General features: G+C 47.6%; 1 protein-coding gene across 4 annotated transcripts in view; it reads right to left on the bottom strand.

The window, feature by feature from the left end:
- Positions 1-25,929, bottom strand: part of LOC8052957 (sorting nexin-3) — an 84,992-nt gene that overhangs the window by 19,856 nt on the left and 39,207 nt on the right. The window contains exons 1-3 of one of the 4 annotated variants that reach the window (XM_029973728.4): positions 13,984-14,818; positions 6,305-6,388; positions 913-1,013 (exon numbers count right to left, since the gene is read on the bottom strand). In XM_029973728.4, the coding sequence (XP_029829588.3) occupies positions 913-1,013; positions 6,305-6,388; positions 13,984-14,103 (305 nt within the window). In that variant the 5' untranslated portion in view covers positions 14,104-14,818. Of the gene's footprint in view, positions 1-912; positions 1,014-6,304; positions 6,389-13,983; positions 14,819-25,929 lie in introns of those variants that run through there. The other 3 variants (XM_040213538.3, XM_029973730.3, XM_029973729.4) reach the window with 3 other exon arrangements.

Here is a 25,929-nt window from a genome sequence, read left to right as displayed (position 1 = left end):
TCTTTAATAAACTTATGAAATATTCAATTTAGAGCAAAAGCTCCAATGACAAAGTTATAGAGCGTCCTCAGAAACATCCAATTCAATGGTTTGTGTTAAAAAAAAAAAAAAAAACCCTAACACGATTTGTTGTTCTAAGCATCACAAAAAAAAAAGGAGCGAATTTTTTTTTTTTTTTTTAACAGCGCTTGTCAACAGTGCTTTGTTCAACACGCAGACCTAATTTATTCAAGCCACAGCTGAGAGCGCTACAATAAAGGTGCATATGCGCAAAGTCACCCTTTTTTTTGTGTTTTTTTTTTTCATAATTGGGAAATTTTTTTCGAAGCCCATAAAAAGAAAAATGGTGCTGTAAGGAGGCGGAGGGGTGGGGGGGGGGGGGGGGGGGGGGGGGGGGGAGTTGTGAGCCGCATTTTAACATGCGATGAGCCGCAGCTTGGCCACCCCTGACCTAAACGTTTGCATTTCCTACAGGTGCACTCGTCGACGCCCGCGAAGTGCAAGCGTTTAATTTTTACTTCAGTCTGGTTCGTCAAAGTTTTACCGACTAACCGGTTAAAACAAGAATGAATCGCGATTAAAAAAACAATCAATTAAAGGGTGCGATAATCGACGCTGACGCCGAGAAAACGCTTCCTGTGTACTCACACCGTCCCCACTTTCGGAGTGCTTGGATGGATCTAGAGCCGCCTTCGTCTGAACATATGATCGCGTTTCACGAGTTCCCGGAAGGCGATCAGATTTGCATTTTACCAACCAAATCAATTTTAAAAAAATGGCCAGTGCAAAAAAAAAGAAAAAAAAAAAGTAGCTCTCGTTTAGAAAAATTAGTTTGTTTTAATATTAGGCGCGAACGCATGCGCTCTGCACGTTGCTGCAGTGACTGCTGTAAGGTAAACCGCGTGCACTTACAGAGACGGTTGTTGCTCGTTCAGCAGGGACCGGAGATGGCGGAATTCCGAATACCTCCTCCGGACCACGGACCTCGACATGGTGAAGCTGCTGTTGTTCGTCTGCGCGAGAGAGATGCGCGTTATCCTTACGCGTCCGCCAATAAGGACCGGAGCAAGAGACGAGGGCCATACAAAGTGAAACCGGCGTTTTGCCGACTCCCACAGTATCCTCTGTTACGTCATGCAGGGCGGAAGTCGGCACGCGGGACGGGCATTCATGTGTTGTTTTGAAAGAAACCGGACTAACACCTGACCTCTTGTCAAAACGCCGCTACTGGGGCTGCACCAAAGCTTCCGGAAAACGTGTGAAGGACAGTTAAGTTTTTGGTGATTTCTGCTTGCTCGGTCCGTCCAAGATTGTGGATAGGTGTCGTGAAAAAGGAAAACCAGACACCGTCGGATCGCTATTGCCTGTGCGGGAAGCACTTTCGGTTGAATGCACGGATACTTGTAGTCGTCAGATTTATTTGTTTTGTTCCAACATGAACGCGGGAAAACTAAAAAGTTGTTCGGACCACCCACGGTCCAGGTTCAGTGCGTCTTCGTGTTAAAACGACCGTCTGATCGCTCCTGTCGTCTGCTCTATCAAACTCGTCTGCTCGTCCAAACGACAGCGGTCCGTAGACCAAACGTTCACCGAGTAATTGTGTTAAGAAGTGCCGGCATCAAAAGTTCAGACTCTTGCGACCTCTTAGAACTAGGTGCTTTGAAACCTCTTACAATGAGAGGACACACTGGCGCCATCTATTGGGTAGCAGTGTAAACTTGGCGCAAAGTGGAAAGTTGAGCTAGTTGGTTCATGGTTCTTTAAATAATTAAAAGCGCCGAAAAAGACAAGGACAAAGAAGTGGAACGACACAAGGCGCGGAAAGTTGAGCAAACTTGGCCGGTCCGGTATATTTTCTATTTCTCTCGCGCGCATTAAGGCCCGTTCACACTCTTGCGACCGAGTGCGACCGAGAGAGACCAAACCGGTTTTTAAGCCTCTTGCGATCTCTTAGGACCAGCTCCGCTCAGTGCATCCGGTCCCAAGAAGTCTTTCCCGGTCGTACTCGGTTGCAAGAGTGTGAACGCGCCTTCATCCTTTCTTTGTTAGCTCCAAAAAAGTTTGTCAACGTTATAAACGAGCCTTTCTTATAAATATTACGCACATTTGACCTCGGAAATCGTGCAAAGCCTTCGCTCTTGCGAAATGCAGTTCCAGGGTCACCGCATAGATGGCGCCAGAATGCCAGTGTGTTCCCTCGTCCTAAGAACTTTTAAGAAGTTTTAACAGATCTCGTCTCTCTCGGTCGTACTCGGTTGCAAGAGTGTGAACGGGCCCTAAAGCTTGAAGGTTGATTGGAGTAAGTAGGCTCGGTGTAAACAGTAGATACAAGGATGTGTTGATTACTGTTACCAGTGGCCATCGCCGACTTGTTATCCCTGATTCACTTGCTTCTATTCTACTTCCGATTTTCACAATTGACGTCGAGCATTGTGGCTATCCGTTCGCGCTTTTGTAGCCCGAGCGACGTCGCTACTGAAAATAGCGAGCAGAATATCATCCTGTGAATAAAGCAAGTTGACAGGTGAGCTGCTTAAGGAGGCATGGTAACGCTAGAGGGAGGTGACAACAAAGGAACGAAGAGACATGGAGCTTAGCGTCTGTCAGTCCCTTTTTTTCCCCTCACTCGAGGGTTGCTCTATCGTCGTGAATCAGGCTTTAGAGTCCGTTTTGCGGCGTTCACGCGTAATGAATCGCCGCACGTCACATTATTCACGCGAAGTTTTGCGGTATAACAAGCCTCGTGAATTTCGCTCAGGCCACTAAAGTAGTAAGACGCTGCTAGGAAGACGTAGTATCAACAGTTCCAACGCGAAAATTGAGCACGGGGTTTCAGACCGACGCGGACATCAGATTCCAATGGTTTGTTGATGCGGGGTGGTGCGCTTCTTGCCCATACACCATCGCGCATGTGCGGCGCTCCAGTTTGTTTGTAAACACGAGTTGGCAGCTTTGACCAGCATATATTCTCCGTAGAGCTCGGTGTTCACGCAACACGAGACCCGTGGATTCTTCGTTCATCGATCCACAGGGCGACGCCATTTTGTTACCTCGAGGCATTTCGATGAATTGGGGCACGCGCCCGACGGCCCCTTACTCGTCTGCTACTCCCCTTACGAGGTAAGGGGAGTAGCAGACGCGTCCATCCTCTAGTTTTGGGCAATACCAGTGGGCTGTACCTAGGGCTGGGCAGTATCGCAATACTAATGTATCGCGATTGTATCTTAGAGATAATTTTGAGTATCTTTATCTCTGCATTGAGATACATTTTAGAAATGTATCTGTATCTCAGTAGTGAAATGCATTTACGATGTATCGCTTGTATCCCGATACTTAGCCAAACTTGGGTATCTGGTTACATTCGTTGTCCCATTTCTTTTTGATAAATTTAAAATATAAAAATATCTGTTTGGTGCAAGTCGCTTCGTAATTTATAATCTGAACCCGCCTACTATAACACGATCCATCTCAGTCACCAAAATTTAAAAAAAAATCTGGTTTAAAGAATGCTACTTGCAAGAATAACAAATCGAGCTCCTCTCCCAAAGCCTTCCACTCTTTGCAATTTAGCAGAGAGAAGGCTTTGAAGACGTTTAGTGGAGAAAAAGTACGGCCCTGTTGTCCAGTCTCCCCACACTATGGGTAACACAGAAGCATATATTACAGCAGTCTTATATGCGCCCTCACGGCAAAACAGGGTTCATTTCGGTCAGACGCCTCTTGTCAAACATGACACGCAGTCGTTACCGTTCTGTAACTATGTGATTATACAAAATCTTTTTTTTGTGGCATTAATAAAAAAAAAAAAGTACGAGGTAAGGGGAACAGCATAAAATAACACGAAAAAGGAGCACAAGCAGAAATTGCCATTCGCATTCGCCACGAATTCCACCCTCCCCATGTAGCATCGTTCGGGAACAACTGCATTTCTATGACTATCTGTATCTGTATTCCGGAATACTTTTTTGCCCTTTTTGCAGAAGTATCTAAGGGATATCCCGTTTTATAAAAGACAAATGTATCTCAGTATCTGTATTTTGGGGCTTAAAACCGATGCGTCTGAGTATTTATATTCTCGAACACTTTTTGGAGTATCTCTGCCCAGTCCTGGAGCCTGTTTGAAACAGCTAACGCTCGCTCGCTGCTGCCGCCGCTGTGAAGTGGTTTGCGCCTCTAGAAAATTTACGACTACTGCAACAGAGCACTCCTGTGCTCTGTTGTCTTATTTCAGTAAATATTCAGCGAGCGTACTTTCGTTAGGTTACTTCAATAGAAATGGCGTTTATCGGCCGCTGCGTCTATTGCGTTAGCAGAAAATAGAATCCGGATCGTACATTTCCGTATGAAGATTTTGACGAGCGTGTTGGAATTGTAACAGTAAGAAAGCACAAAACGAGCTGGAGGACGAAAAGAGGCATGTACAAGCTTTCTTGTACATGTATGTTTTCGTCTTCCTGCTCGTTTTGGGCTTTCTTACTGTTACAATTCCGTGTTTGAAAAAAAAAAAAAAAAAAAAGCATTGCTGGTGTTTGTGAAACTCCATGCATAGTTAACATTTTTTTTTCTCGCTGCCCGGTCAGAAGCATTAAAGGAGCTGTGCAACGATATTCAATTGGAATGTTTTTCTCTCTACACGAGCTTACTGGCACACCTGGGACTCAAGGATACTCACACGCAACGCCATTGGCCAAGAAACTCCTTTGTTGCGGTGTAATTTCAAGGACAAAAGCGATCATTTTCATTCAATCTCTCCTTTGCAAAATTTGATGACGTAACTCGGGGATCGCAGTACACCCAAGTGACGATATTTGAATGCGGTTCATAGATTGGACCCGAGCATTGCGTGGGCACTCGACTTGGGCTCGTGACAATTGCTAGCTCGAGAAGCATTCGGGTTGTGACCCGTGTCCAATCGCTGCAACGACGACAACAGCCGAGCCATAACAATGTCTGGAACTCAGCGCGTGTCCTGCACTTTGCCAACCCCAGCGCGTGGCTATGATCAACACTGGCGGCATATAATCGGCTCCAGATCACGTGGCCGCTTGTTCTGGCTACGAGTTGAGGGGGTGAACGCTGCTCGTTTTTCTTTAATTTTTTTCTGGGACTACTATAGCGTGGGGTGAAAACCGAACGCGTGTTTCATAGGTCATTAACGTTAGGGATCCGTTTCAAGCGGTATTTGCGCAAAGTACAAAAATTGTTGCATAGCTCCTTTAACACTCAAAGTTGTTTTCCTCGCGTGTTCTCAGACACTCGCAATATAATTGTGTTCGCTAAGGAAGCGAGTCACGTCGAGGTTAGCTGCTCTAAACCCCTGTCAGACGGCGTTCTAAGGATCCTTTTCACTAAGCTCCTTTATAAAATCGGCCAATCAGCTCGCGATGTGGAGTGCGCACGTGCTCTACGGCGAGCGCACGTGCGCTACGGCGTGCGCTGGTTCGCCAATTTTATAAAGGAGCTTAGTGAAAAGGATATTTAGAACGCCGCCTGACAAGGGTATTACTTTTCTTTTTTATGAATTTCCATAAATAACCTCGCACCAACGCCGCTGCCGGCACACCTGCGCCGCTGGGTTTTCGGCGGTTCATTAGGGAGTTTTAGTAGACCGTGTTTCCCCCTCCGCTGGCCCTCCGCTACGAAGAAACCGCCACTGCGCCTGCGCGCCGATGGCCTTGGCTGTACAGTTCCGGGTAGCGGAGGGGATTAGCGGAGCGGGAAACACGGTCTACTAAAACTCGCTATTGATGTCAGTAGCGCACTCATTTGTCGTTTTTTAAGTACCGTGTAAGCAGCACATACCTTTATTTCGGTTTTCAAATAGACCACTACAAACGTCTGCGATAATGTAACTCCTATAGGTACTTCATATACAAGGCTAGCAGGCAATGAAATATGTGCGGATTTGTTGTTCGATAAAGAACACCACATCGCGCAGTTGTTCATACCTGTTGAGCACGTTTATCTTCCTTAATTTTTTAATCCCTTTCCTACTCCCGGAATGGTCGTTCGCTCTTTCGACATCAACGAGATGGTCATTCGCTTTTTCCATCGCAACGTGAAGGCGAAGCCGATCCACCTCTCCTCCACCACGCGCCCAAAACTCCGAGAGCGAAAACATGTGGAAAGGAGGTGACTGCCGACTAAATCGTGTGTCGCGCCGTCAATATTGCTCTCATTTCTTTTCTTGCGTAATATTAATTTTTTTTTTTTTACACACGTGCCCACCAAACTTCTTTAAAAAAAAAAAAAAAAACATTTTTTTTCAGGAGCTTTTAATTGAGAATTGTGATATGCCACTCACCTCGATAGCGATATCGTACGACGTGTGAAGGTCCCCTTTCACGTGATGCAGGATCGGGTTTCTCACGCTCACGTCCAGAAAAGTCTGAAAGGAGGCAAACAAAAGCTCGTGAGCTCACGCACTGTACGGACAGAATGGGACAACGGGAAATCGAAACTTGGATAGGTCACTGGGGTGCAGGATGAGGACCCGCAACACGCGAGTGACGGACATTTCTTTCGCAAACCGACATGCGCTCAAAAATATCCCGTTTGAAAACAACAACAAGATGCGCAGGGGTGTTTTTATAACAGCTTATTCAGAATTTTTCTGATCCACCAGCATGTACTATAGTCCGTTGCAACTCAAGAATGTAGGGCGAGGGAAAAGAAGGCTAGGGAGGAGGAAGCAGATGGGACGCTGGAGAGGAGAGGGGGAGACCTCCTACCCTTTTCAGCGTTCCGTCTGCTTCCTCCTCCCCAGCCTTTACTTTTCCTCGCCCTACCTTCTTCCATAGGTGATAATCACGCAAAGCCGCGTTTTTCTATCTTCTTGTAGTCAAAGGTATACAAGCTCCAGCTTAGCGCCAGTTTTCTTTGTTCCTTATTTTGTTTCGCTGTTTCGTCTTGTAGGGGGCAAAGATAAAGACGTGGTGCCTGACAAAGCCTCTGCCCCCTAGAGTTCAGCAGTTCAAAATAGTTACATATTAAGATTTTACAAAACATTATCAATCAAAATAAAACAAGTCAAAGAAACAAGAAAAAAATAAACACTTGAATCATTTGGTAAAACAAAACAACAGCACCGTAATCGTCGGTAAGTGTTGGTCGGGAAAAACCGAAGAGAGGAACAACAAACAAAAAACTAGAATGCAATCTTATGTAGCGCCGGAATGTCAGCATCAACAGCAGGTTCAGATGAAGGCATACAATGAAAACATATATCCTTGAAATTAGCTATACCTAGTGATTGTGCTCTTGGTGCAATGTACTATCCAAATAAGAATGCGATTTCACAGCCAACCAAGAAACTTCTTCAATCCCTTTAAGATCCAGGAAACGTGTTGTCCAAGATAATGTTCAGGTCCGTTCTACTCAAAATGTTAGTTGTGTTCAAAAATTACGAGTTTGTTGGCCATAGTTGGTTCTTATAAACGGCATCCTTCGCTTTGGGTTTCTAATCGGAAATGCACCGAGGCTTTTGATTTTGTGGTGCAAAGTCTATTCTTATGTGTCCATAGTAGAAGTCTGAAGTTATATACTTGGTTTGCGCGCGTGCTCATCGTCTTCTTGGAAATGCCACAGGATGTCCCCGAGCACAAATCACTCCGTTCGAACAATGATGCAATGGAAGTCTCATGTAAATCGACCACGGTGAAGGCAGCACCCGTGTCGGCGAATCGATTTAAAATTTTCTGTAAACCTAACCCAAAAAAAGACAAAAACCTTTACGCACGTAAAATATGAAGAAAAACTTCCAGCCTTTCCACTTTGGTGAAGAAAGACCAGCGAAGCTGTACTATGGTAGGAATGAAGTAAAGGCTGGCCGCAAGTCGGCAAGCCAGAGTGGAAAGGCTCGAAAGGCTGCCGCCATCTATGAGCAACGGCGGCAACCAGACAACCGACAAGGCGGTTGTCTGTTTGCCACCGTCGCTCATAGATGGCCGTAGCTGTCCAGAATTCTGTGTCATCAGGTCATTTGAGGACGGACACGATCCTGGGGAAACTATAGCCTTTAACAGCTCGGCTGTAAAAATGAAAAATAGTTTCAATACAATTCCTTTTTTTTTTTTTACGTGCCTTCAAATCAAGTTTCCTTTGTCCCTCGGAGCTAAATTTGTGAGACATTTTCTACGATTCAGCAAGAAAGAGCAATCCATTTTTTCCGAACACTCAGCTCGCAGTTTCTCGCAGGCATCTGGGGTCGGTCGCGGCGCTGCTCCCATCCATTATATTCGCCGCTCCAAAGAAGGCGACACCACGCAGCGAACAACACAGGAACGAGAGGAGCCGCCGCCTCTCCAAGTGCGCAGCCAAAGCTAGAGCGGCCTGGCGGTCGAGAGGAGAAACGGACGAAAGGGGTTGAAATTAGAGTGCCTTCATTAGAGTGCCCTAGTTGAAATTAGAGTGCCCTAGTTGAAATGCTCGGGGTTGGAGTTGTCCGTACACTCCACGAGGGGAGGAAACGAAAGTCGAGGATGTGAAAACGACGGAGCGAGGAAAGGCTGTAGCAGTCATACATGACAGGATCCCTCAATGGAACTACCGCCAGCCATGGCCCAGCTTTCTGAGATATTTCCGTGGAATCAAATGTTTTCGAAGAAATATCAAAATTTTAATTGATATAAATTCTACGATACCCGAGTAATTAGACTCCTCGTGAACATTACGATCTTTTGGAGATAAAAAGAAAGCAGGAATCGACGATTTTCTAAATCATCTGATTAAAAATATCGTAGAGCTGCGGATTAAAATCTATGCGCTTCCAAAAGTTTAATTACTGCTTTTGATATTTTATGACTGTCATCTGGAATATTCCCGTTGAACATTGAGATGTTTGTTATTGTTCAGTCGAAAATCTCATTTTGGTGGATACGCCGAGGCGCGTGCGAGAAAGTTGGGGATGTTGGTAGAAAATTCCATCAACAAATCCCGAAGTTAAATCCCATTTTGAAGCGATGCTCACAAATTCCCCTCTGGACACCCTTGGGAAAATCGCCACGGATGAAAGAAAACGACGCTCAAATGCCTTAAGCTGAGCTGCGATGTTTGGCGTCTACTTCCACGTCTTTTTTACACGACTTTCTTTTGCTTCAGGAGTGTCACGCATCCACGTCCGCCTTAGCTGTCGTAAGTGAAAACACTGATGACAACTATATAGACGCGGAACATTGTACCTAATTAATGTACCCTTAAAAAGAAAAGTTGAGCTTTGCAGTATGATTAGATGCATAGATGATTACGTAATATCCCGCTAGACGAATGAAGACCGCGAACTACCCCTAATTAACCAAATTACTTCCAGATCTCTTTACATTTTTTCAGGAGTAATTTTAGCGAATGGTTTATGATTCACTAAACCAAATTGTACTTGTAGCTGCTTCAGCGATCATGAACCCTATTCCACTGGCCGATTCTATTGGTTCCGACACTGAAGGCGTTTCAAATTCAGTAAACAAAACCCCTCTTGCAAAAAAAAAAAAAAAAAAAAAAAAAACAAAAAAAAAAACTACAACTAAATGTAGTTTTAGCACATATTTCCTATCCCTCCGATGACGATACCTGATAACGACACGATGATGCACAAATGCGTCACCGGAGTATCGGGTGTCGTTATCGGAGTCATCGCAACGATCTACTAAAACTCCCTACCGATGAACACCAGCTGCTGCGGTTCCGCCCCTTTCACGACAAGCCGGTCTCAGCCACAATGTGAGATCCTACTGATACCAGCTGCAAACAAAACATGTGGCGATTCTTTCGCACGCCTGCTATTTCGTCATTTGTGCATGCATTATACCACTGTAGTGTTTCTTGTTATTACAAACGCCCTACAGTATTGATAAATAAATAAATAAAATAAAGTAACATAAATATCATTCGTCGCGAGCGACGAGTCCTTCCAGCTGTAATTGTGTCATTCGGGGGAAAAAGTTAAATAGGGCGTTTATATATTAGACAACGTAGATTTATTGACAAGCTAGAAAAAAAAAAAAGACAGGACAAAATTAGACGATACATTCATCGTCAGCATCGAAAAAAACACGGTAGTTAAAACAGCACGAATTTATGGTTCATTAGAGACAGCTATCAAATGAGAGAGCCTGCCCCACTTCCGCAGTATAGTTGGGCAATTTGGTAAGCGCACTACGGTTCATAACCGCTAGGGTATTTTACGTGCCTGGCGCAGTAACGGGAGTTTTAGTATGTTGTTCCGATGACTCCGATAACGATACCCGATACTTCGCCGACGCCCTTGCGCATGCATCGCATCGCTATCGGAACGATCCACTAAAACTCTCTAATCATCCCGCACAATGCCACCCCGGAAGGGAACTGCAGGGAATGGGGACTTGGGCCTAAGCCCTCGTCGCCAGGGGCCCCAAAACTCGTCAGACACAAAGTTGGAGCCGAAAGTTCTCGGAGCGCGCCGATTGGACGTCGGCAAAAAAAGCGCGAAGTCATTGTCGTGAGAGGCCAATCGCTGCGCTCCGTCAATTTGGGCCCCGACTTCATGGTTGACGAGTTTAGAGGCCCAGGACTGCTCGCGATTGACGAAGAAACTCGCGGCAAATGATCGTCAAGAAAGACGCGCGCAATCGCCTGCCGCGCACGAGCTGCCCTGCAGTGCAGTGCGCGCGAATTCAGTTTCGCCGGGCGCTTGGCCCGTTGCACGGCCACCATCATGGCGTGGTGTTATAGAGGCATCTTCTGCGAAACTGGCGTCTTTTGGGACTTTCTTATCCTGGCGGGAAGAAGGCATTGCTCGTTTTTCTCTGCAGCGAAGAACGGCAGTCGCGCCTGATAAACCACTTCGGGGTAACACGCAGAAAAGCCACTCGTTGGGAACAATTCAGGTGCCGGCGATCGTCCGTGTGACTTTCATAGATATCGCGCCTGCGCTTATAATCGGGTCAAGTTTGTTAATCGTCGCAATTGATAAGGAGTTACGCAATAATAGACTGCGTTTCTCCTCGGCTTATCTTCTACTGGTGAACTTAACAAATAAAAAGAAAAAAGAAACGCCTCTAATTTAGTTGGAAAATCATTGAAGACAAGCTTCAGATTTTAGTCGGTAACATATCAAGGTCTTCCTACCATCTTCGACTATTTTTGCGCTTTCTTTAGACAACGTATGGTTTGCAATGTGAGCAGTTTGTACCGGAAGTCTGACTCCATTGCTGCCAGATATCTTACAAAAGTACTTGACGAAATTTAAATATGAGCCATGGCCTCCGAGATCCCGAAGCGCGCGCGCGAAGGCTTCTCCGGCCGTCCCATTCGTCTCGCTCCCCAGCAGAAGAGTGTAATTGCGCTAACTCCGTCGCTCGCCGCGAGGCGGCGCTCCCAACCCAGTCATGAACAGCATGGCGCGAGGCTGAAGAGTTCAAGAAAAAGTCTTGTTACGTCGAGTTACTGCAACTTATACTTACAAATTTTTGTGTATTGTGGTAGAACGGTGAACAGCTGCTCTGGGGACGCAGATAGAAAATTTGTTGTGCTTATTTAATTACTGTATTTAATTTGAGATATTCATCTGGACATGTGCGGCTAGCGCTAGAAGCTCGCCTTTTGGTATATTTGATTGCAATCTGTAGGGACCGGGCCGGGTACGGGCCTTGTATTCACATCTACAAGGGGGGCCAAAGCAAGCCAAACCGACCATTACTTTCTTCTTTTCTTTTTTTTTAACGGCTTGTTCTTTGGAATTATGTTCGGAGGTTGGGAGAGGAACCACAGTGGGGTTAAACAGACGCTGAAGCATGTGTGTGTGGGTATATGTTTTTGTATGGTTCGGTGTGTGCAGCGAATGCTCTTCCAGAGGACTAGCGGCACGGCGTTTCTTTTTGTCCCCGGCGGCGCCGCCATCATACAAGCGCTTCTCACCACAAACACGCACATACACGCGCCTAAACAACGTGTGCACCCTCGCCGGCGTAAACCATCTGTACGCACTAGGTCTTGCATCCCCAATAGGGGTGAAGAGGTTCCCCGGAGGGGTACTTTTCCTGAACAATTTCTCGCAGACCACCGCAAGCGACGACGACATTGCAATTTTTATTTTTTTTTATTTTTTTTTTTACGGTTGTGCGCAGCGAAAGTGGCTAATTTAGAACTTTGCCCGTCTTTTGTCCAAACCCGTCGCGATGTGTCCCTTCCTTTCCAACTGTGACACGTGGTTTTGTTTACTTCTACTTGTCATTTTTGTTTTTTTCCGTTCTTTCCGCGCGTGTTTGGTCGCAGAACAGGAAGATCGGGTGATTTTTCTTAACAAGCTGCCTACGCCTGCAGATTAGTCGAATAATAATATCAGCAAAAATAAAATGCTTACAGTATTTACTGTAAGCATCGTAATCAACGTATATACATGTAGCAGTTGCAAGCGAGCTGCCATGCCGCGCAATTTGATATATTGATATTGATATTATTTATTGCACTTGAGAAGTAGAAGTGTACAGGCGTGCTGGTGTTGGGGGAAGGCTGACGCCCATGCGCTATTGTGCCCACAACACCGACCTATTCATACTGGGCTAAAATAAAGCGCAGCGTGCCCGTGAAAGTTAGCTTCGGGTTGGGCTGCGACGGCTGTCGGAAATGGATAGCGGATAAACCAGAGTTCTTTTTCCTGAGATCCCATTGTTTGTTTGCGTATCAATTAAGTTATATCACAAAGTGCATTACGGTATACGGTGGTCTGCGCTACATATGCCAAAAACTAGATGTTTACAAGATCACGCCCCACCTTTTCAATGAGTACCTACAATTATCACGAGGTTTATAAAAAAAAATGGCGAAATCATTGCGAGGTGAACGTTGTACCTCACCGCCAGAGGTTTTTCCCCAAACCCGGGGTCACGCTGCTTGTACATGATACAAAAGACAGCCTGCGAACAGATTCACGGTCGAGTCACCACGAGATCTGAGCTTCGAATGCCGCAAGGCAGTTCAATTAGAGAGTTGGCACGCAGCGTTTGAACCACGGATATCGTGGTGACTGATATCTGCAGACTGTCTTTTGTATAATGTATAAGCAGTGTGACCTCGGCTTAAAGGTACTTCTAGTAGAAGCAAACACCGCAATACGACCCGCAAAAATTGCGTAATATTAAAAATATTAAAACAAGGACAACACGGAGTTCATATATCGTATAAAACCTCGTGAGGCTCATAAAGCTACGCCAAACAACGTGCGAAGGTAAAAAAAATATATATATTGCAGCATGAATATTTTTATTTAGGGAAGTACTAATTTTTTTATATACGGAGCTTTTCTTTTTTTAGTTTTATACGTGCTTACACGTATTTGCTACGTGCTTACACGTAGTTTTATACGTACGTACAGATTGCAATCAAATATATCAAAAGGCGCGCTTGTAGCGCTAGCCGCAACATGTCCAGATGAATATCTGAAATTAAATAATTAAATAAGCATCACAAATTTTCTATCTACGTCCCCGGAGCAGCTATTCATCGTTCTACCACAATACACAAACATTTTTAATTATAAGTTGCAGTAACTCGACGTAACAAGACTTTTTCTTGAACTCTTCAGCCTCGCGCCATGCTGTCGATGACTGGGTTGGGAGCGCCTCCCCGCGGAGACACGCCGCCTCCTTCTCTTTTTTCAATTACGCCCTCTCCGCACGAATGGGACGGCCGGAGAAGCGTTCGCGCGCTTCGGGATCTCGGAGGCCATGTATGAGCGAACGTAGTTCAACTTCCGCCCGCGACCGCCGCCTGAGAGCCACTGTGCCGGCACCGGTCGGCAGCCCCGGCCAAGAACTTCGGGAAGAGTTCTCTCCGTTCATCTTATCCCGCGGAGGTCCTCGCATCCAAACCGAAAGGAGAGTCAAAGCATGGGAAACGAAAACAGGGCCCCTTGACGTTCGCGGAAGAGAGGCGGCAGCGCATAGCCTCGGGGGCTTTCCAAACACGTGCGCTTCACGGGAACTCCCGAGGTCAAAGGAACTGGCCCCTCACCTTTCCGTCAACGACAGCGTGATCCGGCGCATCGGCCAAGTCGCCGGCAGCTGCATTCCTTGGGCGCGTGGTGGTGCCGCGCAGTCCGGCGTCGTACACGCACACGCTGGTCACCGCCATCGGAGAACGGACGCGAGTCCGGAACACGGCTGGGTTCGTACGCGCCGCTGGAGCGGCCGCCGCGGGGCCCCGCTGCTTTTAACTGCCTTCCGAGAAGGAAGGAACAATGGCGCGGAGGAGGGGCGCTTATCGAGAGTCCAGCACGGGACCCGCCAGGGAAGCGATACCCCCCGCGACTGGGATGTCACGGGCTGGCCTCCGCACGCGCGCCGTTCTGGACCGATCTAGGGCGGCCGTGAAGTTCGAGACGCGGGGCTTCGAAAACCGCGTGGTACCGGAACAGCTCGACCTTGCGCCTCTTGGAGCCGGCTCGTGTCGCCGTTAGTTTCGAGAGCAATGGCGACGATTCTACCGGCCGAGACTGCGAAGGATCGGAAAGCTCGTGCGCTGCGTACGAACCAGCCGTGTTCGGCAGGACTGTGAAAAACGCGCCTCGTGCGCACACACGATTGACTCTTTCTTGCCCTTCTTTCTTCACCTACAGCGCACGCTACTCGCCAGGACTGAGCATCAAACGCGATCAAGTTCTATGCAGCGTGGTCGGGGAAGTTACGGGCGGGAAAAAGCGATTTCGCACGAATTATTGCGAGTCACGAAAGATGCGTCGTCGAACCGGTTGTTGATTCTTTCAGTAAGGTGTCATTCCCTCAAAGTGCTCAGCTTCTAAACGAAGCAGTACAGCCTCCAGTTTTTTTTAACAATACCGGGCGAACGCTGAACGGCCGGGAGATCAGCTGCTTATCGCGGCGTGAAAAAGCAAGTCAGCGAGGCCAGGCGCGTGAGGCTGTAGTACGTTACAGTGGATACGCCCAGAAGGGGGAATTCTTTTCCCTCGAATCAATGGCTGTTTGCGCACAATCATGCATCTTATGATCACAGACCGACGCCTTGAGTGCGCGGGTGGACAATGAAACAAAAGGACACTGCGATAGAACGCCAGCATTTGCATCCGCAATTCCTTTCTTAAATAAGAAAGTTCTAAAACAATTTCTTAGCAATTTTGTTGATCTAGAATGTTTTATTTTGGTTTCACCGAGTGAACAAACAAGCATTAGCTATTGCGTGCAAACGCAAAATGGGTTCGGTCGAGTGCCGGAAAACGTTCTAAACGTGCAAGTCGTATTTTTGCTTCCCCCTTGAATGCTGAGTGCGAATTCCTTAGTTTCATTCACGCGGGGATACGGCACAGTTTAAACGAAAACGATTTATTTTGCGCCAACAAAGCTGCGACCCCTCGCTCCGCCCGCCTTACGGTAGAAAAACAGCGGACGTGATTTCCGAAGCCACGGCGCGCGCGGGTGTTGCAGGCGCACTCACCATTTTTAGTCGCAAAGACGCCGAGCGGTGCCCCGATGTCGAGAGTTTGCAGCGAGCGGAGTGGCTTTGGAAAGGCGAGGTTCGCTGGAGCTGGGGTGAAGCGTCTCGTTCGGGAGCAGAATGCCGTGTGCCCGTATGTAGCTGCAGGTGGCGCTGTCAAGCGCACTGATACTGGCGATGCGACCCCCCTCTCCACCCGGCCAGTGTGGTCGGCAGTGGCGTAGCGAGGGTGGGTGTTCACGAGTTGAAACAGTCCTTTAAATTTGATTTCTTTCCTCTTTTCAAGTTTCCAGTGCCAGTTGTTTTTCTGTGCCTCACCGTCTCGACAACCCACTACGGCGAGGAACCAGGCTCACAACATTCCAAAGCAAAGCGAAGATGACACTATCAGTGGACTGCGTGAGAAGTCCGGCTCCGGTTCTCCGAAGGGCTCTCGCCAAACTCGGCCGAATTAGTCACGGAAGCCATTTTCAGGCTCGCAGGTGTGAATGGCTCAGCTCCCGACGTCACAAAAGCCGCGACAACTTGACCTCGGTGGACGCTGTCCTCGCCTCGGAGAATGCAGGTGCTCAACAACTTGAGGACAATTTTAGAGTAAGGAAACAAAACACCCCTCCCCCCCCCCCCCCCCCCCCCCCCCGGAAAAAAAAAGCCAACAACAACAACAACAAACAAACAAACAATACTTTGACTGCAAATCCTAGTGATGAGAAAGCAGGACGGCGAAACGACAAACAGCTTAGCGTTTTTCTTTTCGTCCTGTCTTCCCCCTCTCCAGGGTTTGCTGCCCAGCACGAATGCACCACCAACCAAAATGACAACCCCCCCTCCCCCCCCCCCCCCCCCACACACACACACAAATAAAAAAAAAAAAGAAGTGGGAGAGAAAAGTTGTAGCTTATGCGCCGTTGGGGGAAACTTTGGCATGATCATAGAACTGTTGGACGTCAGCTGACAAAGAGGACGTGCTTTCGAGAGCTCCTGCGAAGCTAAGTGATTTTTGGGTGTGTGTTTATGTAGTAGTAGAAAGCAGTTTTCAATGTAGCGGTAGGATAGCTCGGTTAAAGTAGACTTTTTAGATAGGGTCACAAGACCGAACCACCTGCACGTTTGAAACTTTTGGCGGGCTAGTTGGTTGTGTGGGCTGAGGCGTACCCAGGCTTTCTTGGCTTGAGTTTTGGTGGGATATTTGTCGGGGGGTCGCGCTGTGTGTCGCTAGGCGATGGTGAATACGCGACGGAAGAAGGTCAAGCCTAAAGTAGAAGGACCCGATCTAGAGTATGAGGAGTGTGGACAGTGGTGCAGCATGATAGAGACTGAGTTCGAAAGTGTAGCAGAAGCCGAGGGGAGCAGCTTTACACGCGGAGTTACGAGAAGGTCGAAGATGGTTTTAGGAGAATAGAAAGGGAAGGGGCGGATACGGTTCAGGAGTTAAAGCCGGAGATAAGGTCAGAGCGGGAGAAGCGGATTCAGCTGGAGGCGCAGGTCGGAGATTTAATTAAGAGGGCCGAAGCGGATGGGGAGGAGATGACCAGGGAATGGGAAAGTAAGGTAGGAGGCCTGGCGGGAGAGCTCAGACAGGAGCGGGAGCAGCGAGCCGTGCTAGAGCGTCAGGTGGAGGATCTTAGACAACGGGAGGAGTGGTAGGCGGAGTTGGAGGAGCATGAGAAGAAGTATGAGGATATGGTGCAGCAATTGGTCCTCGCTTGGTAACAGTCGGGCGCAGGACAGCTAGTGGAGATCGATTTTTTTTCTCAGTGTCCGAAACTGCGGTACAGAAAGCAAAACTTTGTGGGCACCCTGGCGGCTCCTCAGCCCAGTTGCCCGACTGCGAGGCAAAGGTGCCGAACTTTTCCCGCTTGGCGGCGACGTCACGCCAGCCACGCGCACATCGGATGCGCCGCCTTGATAAGGCAGATCAGAGACGGCGCACAGGGAGTCGCTGCCTGGACTCAGGCGCTGCTGGTAACCCTGTTAATCGTCTCGTTCATGTCCCCTTAAGTGTAGTTCCTTGTTGTTGAAACCGTTTGCTTCGTATCATTCCTCCGGGTCGGGTATGCAGCAAGGCAAGCCGACCACAACTTTTGGACGAAGAAAAATGCACAGAAAGAGGGACGTTTAAACCCAGCTACATTCTTTGCTTTCACAAATCCTCACACACTCAGAAATCTAAGGACGACTACAGCCATCACTGAACTTCCACAAAGAGGCTTACAGTTACAACAAAAGAACAGGTACCAGACATCGAACACACCGTTGTATCCTCATTAGCCGCCTCGGTGGTTCCGAGGCGAGAGCGCCGGCCTACGGATCCCCATTTGGCAGGTTCGAATCCCGGCCGAGGTGCCCGCAATCCTGACGGAGGCTTATTGCGTAGAATGCGCCGTGTAACCGAGCTTTCGGTTGCACGTCAAAAGATCCCCAGGTGGTCGAAATTAATCCTCAGTCCTCCGCTGGGGCGTGCCAGATGCCCGTCGTTGGTTTGGCACGTAAAACACCCAAATGTGACTTTATCCTGATCATTGGTCACTTAAAAGGTACACAAAAATTAACTTTCATTCATTCTCCCCTTGAGCCCTATAAAGTATACAATGACGTCGCAGCGTGGGCGCTCAGGTTTTAGTTTCTAGAAAGTGTCGGTCCGCAGCACGCTTGCTTCTTAAGGCCCTGTCACACTCAGGCAACACGACGGCAACAGCAACACAACGCGTTGTCCAACAGTCGGGCAACTTGTTGCTCGCTCCGTGTGTTGTCCGACAAACCTGTCACAGCACGGCAACATGGACGACAACTAAAATGTTGCCTCGGTATGACAGCTTTCGGCAACAAAAACAGCAACAACTTGTGTTGGACAACGTGTGTTGCCCTTATCGCTGGCTGAGCGAATTTCGGGCCGGCAACACGACAACATAATTAGCTTCGATGGTAGGGCTAGTCCCCTATCAATAACGTCTTACTCAAATAAAGGCTGGAAAACGTTATTTAACAATAATTAGGGCTGGCGTGCAGCTAAAATATTTTCGATTAATGTTTTTGCTGCGTAGTTAAGGCCCTGTCACACTGAGGCAACAGTCGGACAACTCTATCCAGCAACACGGGGAAGTCGTGTTGCCGGCGACCCTGTCACATCGAGGCAACAACAACAGTCGGGCAACATGCTGCTGCCGCCCGGCAACCGTGTTGCCCGATTTGTTGTCCGATAACCCTGTCACACCGCGCTGACGGCGAGGACAACACGGGGAACACTCCGCCATCTTGATTGTTTACCTTCGTTCGTGTGCGGCGCGGAATCGCTGGAAATGTGACTCTACAAAGTGCTAGTGCGTTCGAAGGGCCGGGAATTACCACGGTACGACATCAACTAGTGACTGTGATTAGAAAACTTGACACAGGGAGTATTTTTCGCTCTTTATTTTATCGAAATGTTCTTCATTTGCTGACAAAGCAGATAGCCCTAACCGAGGAAAGGGACATCGCTGATGTATGTTCGGGATTTACGCCACCGTATGAAGTGATTCTGTCCGGTTCTTTCATGCAATTTCTATTTCTACTGTAAAATTGCGTTAGCACCGGCAGTACCCCAAAGCGTCTTTTGTAACGCGGTGTTGAGCTGAACTGACAGTGCTTCAAAACTGCGACACCGACACCATCGGCCTTCATAACAATCGGTGAAATAAATATTTTTCAACGCTGTCTACTGGCCTACCGCTGCTACGTGATCGCTTCATTCGCCCAAAACGTCCTGGGTATTTTTAAAACAAATCAGGTGTCTGGTAGCGGCTGTTTCCAAGTTCCAAGCATCAACAATCATGATCAGAGTGGTCGTTTTATGCTTCGACTTTTAACCTTAGGTTTTCTGGATTATTTTTATTATACTTTGTTAGTGGGTAAGTAGGCATGCCATTTTATTTCACTATCCGTAATGTGCGCTGGACTCTCGGGAGATCTAAGTTCAAAACCAGTCTGAATGTTCAGACTGGTTTTGAAATTAGAACTGCCGAGAGACCAGCTCACATTACTGATAGTAAAATAAAATGGCATGCCTACTCACCCGCTGATGAAGTATGATAAAAATAATCCAGAAACCCAAAGATTAAAAAATCGAAGCATTAAAACGACCATTCTGATCATGATTGTTGATGTTTGGAACTTGGAGACACCTGATTTGTTTTCAGAATACCCAGGACGTTTTCAGGGAATGAAGCGATCATATACCAGGCGGTAGGCAAGTAAACAGCGTAGAAAAATATTTATTCCACCGATTGTTATGAAGGCCGATCGTGTCGGTATCGCAGTTTTGAAGCACTGTCAGTTCAGCTCAACACCACGCTACAAAAGACGCTTTGAGGTACTGCCGGCGCTAACTCAATTTTACAGTAGACATATGAATTGCATGAGAGAACCGGACAGAAACACTTCATAGGGTGGCGTAAATCCCGAAAATATATCAGCGATGTCACTTTCCTCGGTTAGGGCTATCTGCTTTGTCAGCGAATGAAGAAAATTTCGATAAAATAAAGAGCGGAAAATACTCCCCGTGTCAAGTTTTCTAATCGCAGTCACTGGTTGATGTCGTACCGTGGTAATTCCCGGCCCTTCGAACGCACTAGCACTTTGTAGAGTCACAATTCCAGCGATTCCGCGCCGCACACGAACGAAGGTAAACAAGCAAGATGGCGGAGTGTTCCCCGTGTTGTCCTCGCCGTCAGCGCGGTGTGACAGGGTTGTCGGACAACAAATCGGGCAACACGGTTGCCGGGCGGCAGCAACATGTTGCCCGACTGTTGTTGTTGCCGCGATGTGACAGGGTCGCCGGCAACACGACTTTCCCGTGTTGCCGGATAGAGTTGTCCAACTGTTGCCTCAGTGTGACAGGGCCTTTAGGGGCTGTCCAAACCCAATGCGTGTGCACATTTTTTCCTTTTATTATTTGGCATACCAACGTGTTTTTTAGCCGCGTTTGGCTGTGCGAATGGTTACGTAGTCCGGTGGATTTCCTCGTAACTTCTTTTAAAAGGAGAAAGCGCAAATTGTCCCCAAAAAGCAAAAAGCATCGGAAACGACCGGAGACAGTCGGACAACGTCATGTCGGGCCGCCAGACTTTCCAGATTTGTAAATAGAGCATATATGATTATATTATACTTGTTTTTTGTTTTTTTTCGGTGTCTGTTGGGGCACTTTTTACGAGCCGGAGGGCCAGGGTTTTGTATTATTTGCAGCGGAAACTCTAATTTATATGTTATTCGTGAACGTTCCAGTCTGATCACGGTACTTGTATCTTACGCTGTCGTAAAATGGTATTGACCGTCGAGGGTGTATCAGGGAAAGGGAAGCGTTGGTTTCCCAGTGCTGTAGCCCGGCACAGCTGTGGAAGCTCGTCTCGCGTCTCATTCGAACGCACGCTTCGAGCCAAGAAGGCGCACCCAAAGCCAGATGGCGTCGGAAGTTACTCGTCCGAGCGATCTCGAAACTGCTCTCCCGAAATCGCTTCGTCGTGAACGATATATAGTGGCCCGGGCCATTGCCTGCAGTTCTTCGACGCCCTGTTCAAGCAAAATGCGCCAAGTGTTTTGCAGTGTACACCATCGCTCGCCCTAGAGGGTTTATAGTATCTGTCATTTGAGGGTCTTGAATCCAACGCCTGCTTTTCCGTTCGCAAATACGGCAGACGGTACAAGAACTCTGGCCCTCGGGGATCGTTTTAAGAAAAGACGTATTTTGGGCGGCACTGAGGTCAAATCAGAGTTACAGTATATGCTGAGTCAAAGGCTAGATCAAATGCGGATGAAAGAAACGCGAACGAAAGTTACTCCAGTGCATGCTATAGCTTTGGACTTTGAACTGGCCCTAAACGCAGTAAAGGAGTATAAAACGAAGAATAGAGTAAAATGGAAATTAAAAATGAGTTGATGCAACTTAGCGGAGAAGGGGTAAGAAATTGATCGAGTGTGTTGTTTTACATTACCGAAATTGCCGAACCATTAAAAGTATATTTGTTTGGGTGTTCATATTGCGCAAAATATAAAGCAAATTGCTGTAGAAGCTAAAAAAAATATTTACAAATGCTGCGTAGTACTCCGGCGAAACTATTCAAAAGTCCAGCTTCGTCGGATTTTGCATGACCTTGGAATATTCGTCGAGCTAGTCGAACCTCAGGTTCGACCAAAGGTGGCGACCCGCAACTCGCTGACGTGCGCTGCTGGGGGTACTGCGCATGCCCAGACGCTTCACTCCTCTCGAATTTCGCTTCTGCGCACGTGCAGTGCCCACACCTGGTGTAGGGGAGGCGGGCTCGTTCTGGAAACACTGTGTTGGTGTATACACGGCCTGCAAGTTCGTCTGCTCTTTGGGCACCTCGCGCGTTCGTTTATTCCCAACATCAACCAATGGCGGCGCCCGCTTTGATGCTTCGTCATTAAGCGTTTTCTATGATGCTTTTGATTGGAGTGCTCTTGCTTGCGTTACCATGCGGGAAACACGAATTTCGGACCCCTTGCTCGAGCAAGTGTTCTAAAATGCGGGCGCATCGGAAAGCAAAGAGGGACAATTAAAGGGCGCCATAGAGAATTCACTGAAAACGCGCGATGACGAGGCAGCCCAGCTAGCGCCGTCAGTGGCTAAAGTCGGGAATAAACAAACGCGAGTGGGCGCGTTTGGGGGGTAAACAAACCTACGAGGTGCGCTAGGCCCTTACAAAAATATTTATCTACTTTCTACAGAATTTGTATAGAAAATAGTTTATAGAGGCTATAGATATTCTAACGAGAATTAATCCACTTTTCTATCCACTCTTTACAACTCTTTCTCCGTTTTGTTGTACACTTTCTGTAGAATCCAGTGTATAGATTGGATAAAAATTGTATGGAAAACAGATGGAGTTTTTCATACCGCTTTTATCCCCTTAATAACGACAATTATTTTATCCCCTTTATAACGACAATAGGCCTGTCTTTCGCGCAAAAAACAACAACTAAATTCTGAATGGGAATTCTTGGTTTGTCACGATAGATCCATGGAAATATGCACTCGCCATTTGCCGTGCGCACATACGCAGACATTAGAAATACTCACGTCAAGGAGCACTCATAACACTATAATAATTTAGTTATGTTGACTGTTCTACCGCTATATATACTCTACACTTGAAAGGCAATCACTTGAATGAGGACCATCCTACATGGTAAAAGTATTACAAGTTTGTTTTGTTTACATAATTTTTACGAATTGTGGTTTATAAGGGTTGGTGAACTGCATCGCCAACTATAAAGCAAAGACACAGTCGAAAAAAGCAGCCTCCAGAAGGAGGCTCTAACTGGGTGTGATGTCCCTTCTCCGCACTCCATCTTATTGTCCTATCGGTTCTAGGCTACAGAAGTTTTATACGCATATGGTGACAGAAAGTCTATTGAGACGTGGTGACATTAGTTATATAGCATTTCTAACTTCTCTACTCAGTACACTTCGGTTAAAGGAAAGTCTATGGAAAGTTATTTAAAAAATTAAAGACGTTTGCTATCCCCTGGAACGCCGATTTATAACGCAGCCCTTGAGGAGCAGGTGGGGAAGGTACGGAGAGGAGGGTATGCCCCTCCTCCCCATCCGTACCCTGCCCTCCTCCTCTCCTGCTCGCCTCCCATTTAGGGGAAAATGTTCCCGCTAAATATAGCAGAGAATTTTCCCCGCTAAATTTAGCGGGGAATTTTTTGTGCTAAATTTAACAGGGAATATTTTCTGCTAAATTTAGCGGGGAAATTTCCCCGTTAAATTTAGAGGGAAAATTTTTTGCATAAAATTTAGCGGGAAAATTTACCCATAATGCAATGTGCGGTGACATCACGGGTAACTTCATCTATGACGTCACTGGTGCCCCTCGTGACGTCACGTGTGACGACATCTATGACGTCACTGATGATTTGGTGACGTCACGTGTGACGTCATCTATGACGATACTGGTGACCCTCGTGACGTCACTGGTGACCCTGGTGACGTCCCGTGTGACGTCATCCATGACATCACTGGTGACCCTCGGACGTCACACGTGACGTCACAAGTGACGTCATCATGGGAAGCGTCCCATAATGCACCGCGCGGTTACGCCGACGGCGACGGTGACGCCGCTGAAACCGGCCTGACCACACTAGCGTGAACGGCGCCGCCGGTCGGCGCCGCTGGGTGTCACCGCCGTCCGGCGTCCCAAAGCGAGGAGTCCACATTGGCCTCCGTTTCGCGAGCGTCACGTGACAGCACTGGCTCTTGCGATCACGCGCGCACTTCCCGTCGGATTTCCCGCTCTTTCGTCGTCTGCTCTTCGTTAGATTCTTCCGTTTCGGCTTTCATCTTTCGCATATATCAGCATTGTAACCGTATCGCTGCCTACATGGTACGTGTCCATGATGACCTGGTGATCAGCGTGAATGTGATTATCCTAGCCTGCTCGTTGATCTTGCGACGTCGCCGCGTTCTGAAGGGAAGGAGGCGCAGGTTCTGGGTCCGGCCGAGTTGGTTCTACCGAAACACAGAAGGACAGGTCAGTGCTTTGCTGCCCCGTCGATGCGCCAGAGATGAAGGCTACTTTCGAAAGTGTCACCAAATCAACACGACATCCGTCACAACATAGACGACATGCAACAAGTACCACGGAGAAACTCACTTGTAATTCCGAATTCCTCTCCTATATTTTCCCAGCGGTTGTTCTTAGTGTGATTTTCTAGGTAGTCTGGCTGCGTCTTGTCATATAAAAAGGGAAACAGTAGCACAGTTTCAAAAACCGCTCCATTGGGGGAGGCATCGGGGGAAATAGGGATAGCAGACGACACAAAACAACGCTACGTAAGGACAGAACGAGCGGGTTGGTAGGGATAATTAAAGGGACCATGAAATGATTCTGAAATCGAATTTCATCCACCGATCGTCGTAAAAGGTGTGAAAAGAAACACAAAAACACAACAATAGGGAGCCAAAAAAAAAAAATTCTTCGCTATAGAACCTTTAAAAGAAAACTGGACTCTTTTACGCATTCTTTCCTTCGAAAGCTCTCTGCCTTTTCACTGCGATGCATCCGCGGAACCTCAGAACGTCAGCCTAATCCACGTCGCCTATTGGGTAATAGCCTACCTCACCAGCACCGCGATTGTAAACAATAAATAGCCGGCGAATGTTTCCTAAAAGTTTTGTTACATAATATTCAGATCCACATTTTGCAGCATAATTAGAGATGTGACGAAAATTGCCACATTTGATAATGCTGAGAGCCAAGCGCCATCTATCGCGTGGTAAACGAAGCAACTACTGCCCGTGCGCACTAGGGCCGACAGCGTCGCTCAGTTAATTGTTCGCGACGACCAACGAACGTTTATTTTTCTACGTGTTCTTCTCGCGCGTCCCGACTTCAAGCAGCAAGTAAAAGTACTTGAAATAAACCACGACGAATAAGATCGCTGGATCCACAAACACCCGAGAAAAGCGACAACGGCCACGAATCCTCCAACCCCGACCAAGCGAGCTCGGCAGATAGGCCTAGCAGGCACTCCGACCAAGGAGGATCCTCCTTGACTATGACTCGGCGCAGCGTTGCTTCAACGGTACTTGGCCCAGACCGTCTGCCCACGACCGGCTGGCGTGCTGAATTAAATATGCCCGCGCGACCCTTGTGAACCCTTCCCGTATTATACAGGGTGATTCAAAGAGAGGCCAGGCTCTTTAAATCGACCGCAAAATTTGGTTTCTTATACCCCATTCACACGGTCAGTATAAAGGTACCTTTAACATAGGACCCTTTGCTATCGGCGAATCAGCCCGTGCTCTTGGGTCGTGAGCACGCGCCACGCACGGAAGATCGCCCATTGATTGGCCTCAGAGAATGAAGGTCCCTTAGCTAAAGGTACCTTTACGGTCGTGTGAATGGGGTATTAACCTATCGCGCTACAAATTTGTGCAGCGTTACGCACAGATGGTAAATTTTTTTTGTAAAACTTGCAAAGAGCGAACTTACCTGAGGAAAAAGTAAAGAAAGAAAAAGGCTTAGCTCCAATGGAAACGCAGCGACGCCACCGGTCTTCAAACATCACAACGCCGTTTCGCACGGGAGGCAAGAGATGGCGCAACAAACGCCGCCAACGAACGAGCATACGGCGCCGAGAACCGGCGTCTTTAGCAGACGATCTTTTCGACTCAAAAGCAGCGCGCGTTCCGCAGGCGGCGACAGTCGCAGAAACAAAAACAGGCTCAGTAACAACAAGGAACTGCAGTTCCTTGTCTGCTGAAAACGCCGGCTCTCGGCGTCGTATGCTCGTTCGTTGGCGGCAGTTGGCGTCGCGACCGCTTGCGCCATCTCTTGTCTCCCGTGCGAAACGGCGCCGTGTTGTTTGAAGACCGGTGGCTTCGCTGCGTTTCCATAGGAGCTAAGCCTTTTTCTTTCTGTACTTTTTCCTCAGGTAAGTTCGCTCTGTGCAACTTTAAAAAAAAAAAGAAAGAAAATGCGCCATCTGTGGGCAACGTTGCATAAAGTC

This window comes from Ixodes scapularis, unplaced genomic scaffold, assembly GCF_016920785.2.
Source record: "Ixodes scapularis isolate PalLabHiFi unplaced genomic scaffold, ASM1692078v2 PGA_scaffold0__279_contigs__length_252992795, whole genome shotgun sequence".
NCBI classification, from domain to species: Eukaryota; Metazoa; Arthropoda; class Arachnida; order Ixodida; family Ixodidae; genus Ixodes; species Ixodes scapularis.
Note: the sequence above shows the minus strand (reverse complement) of the source record. Positions and strands in the feature narration are given on the sequence as shown.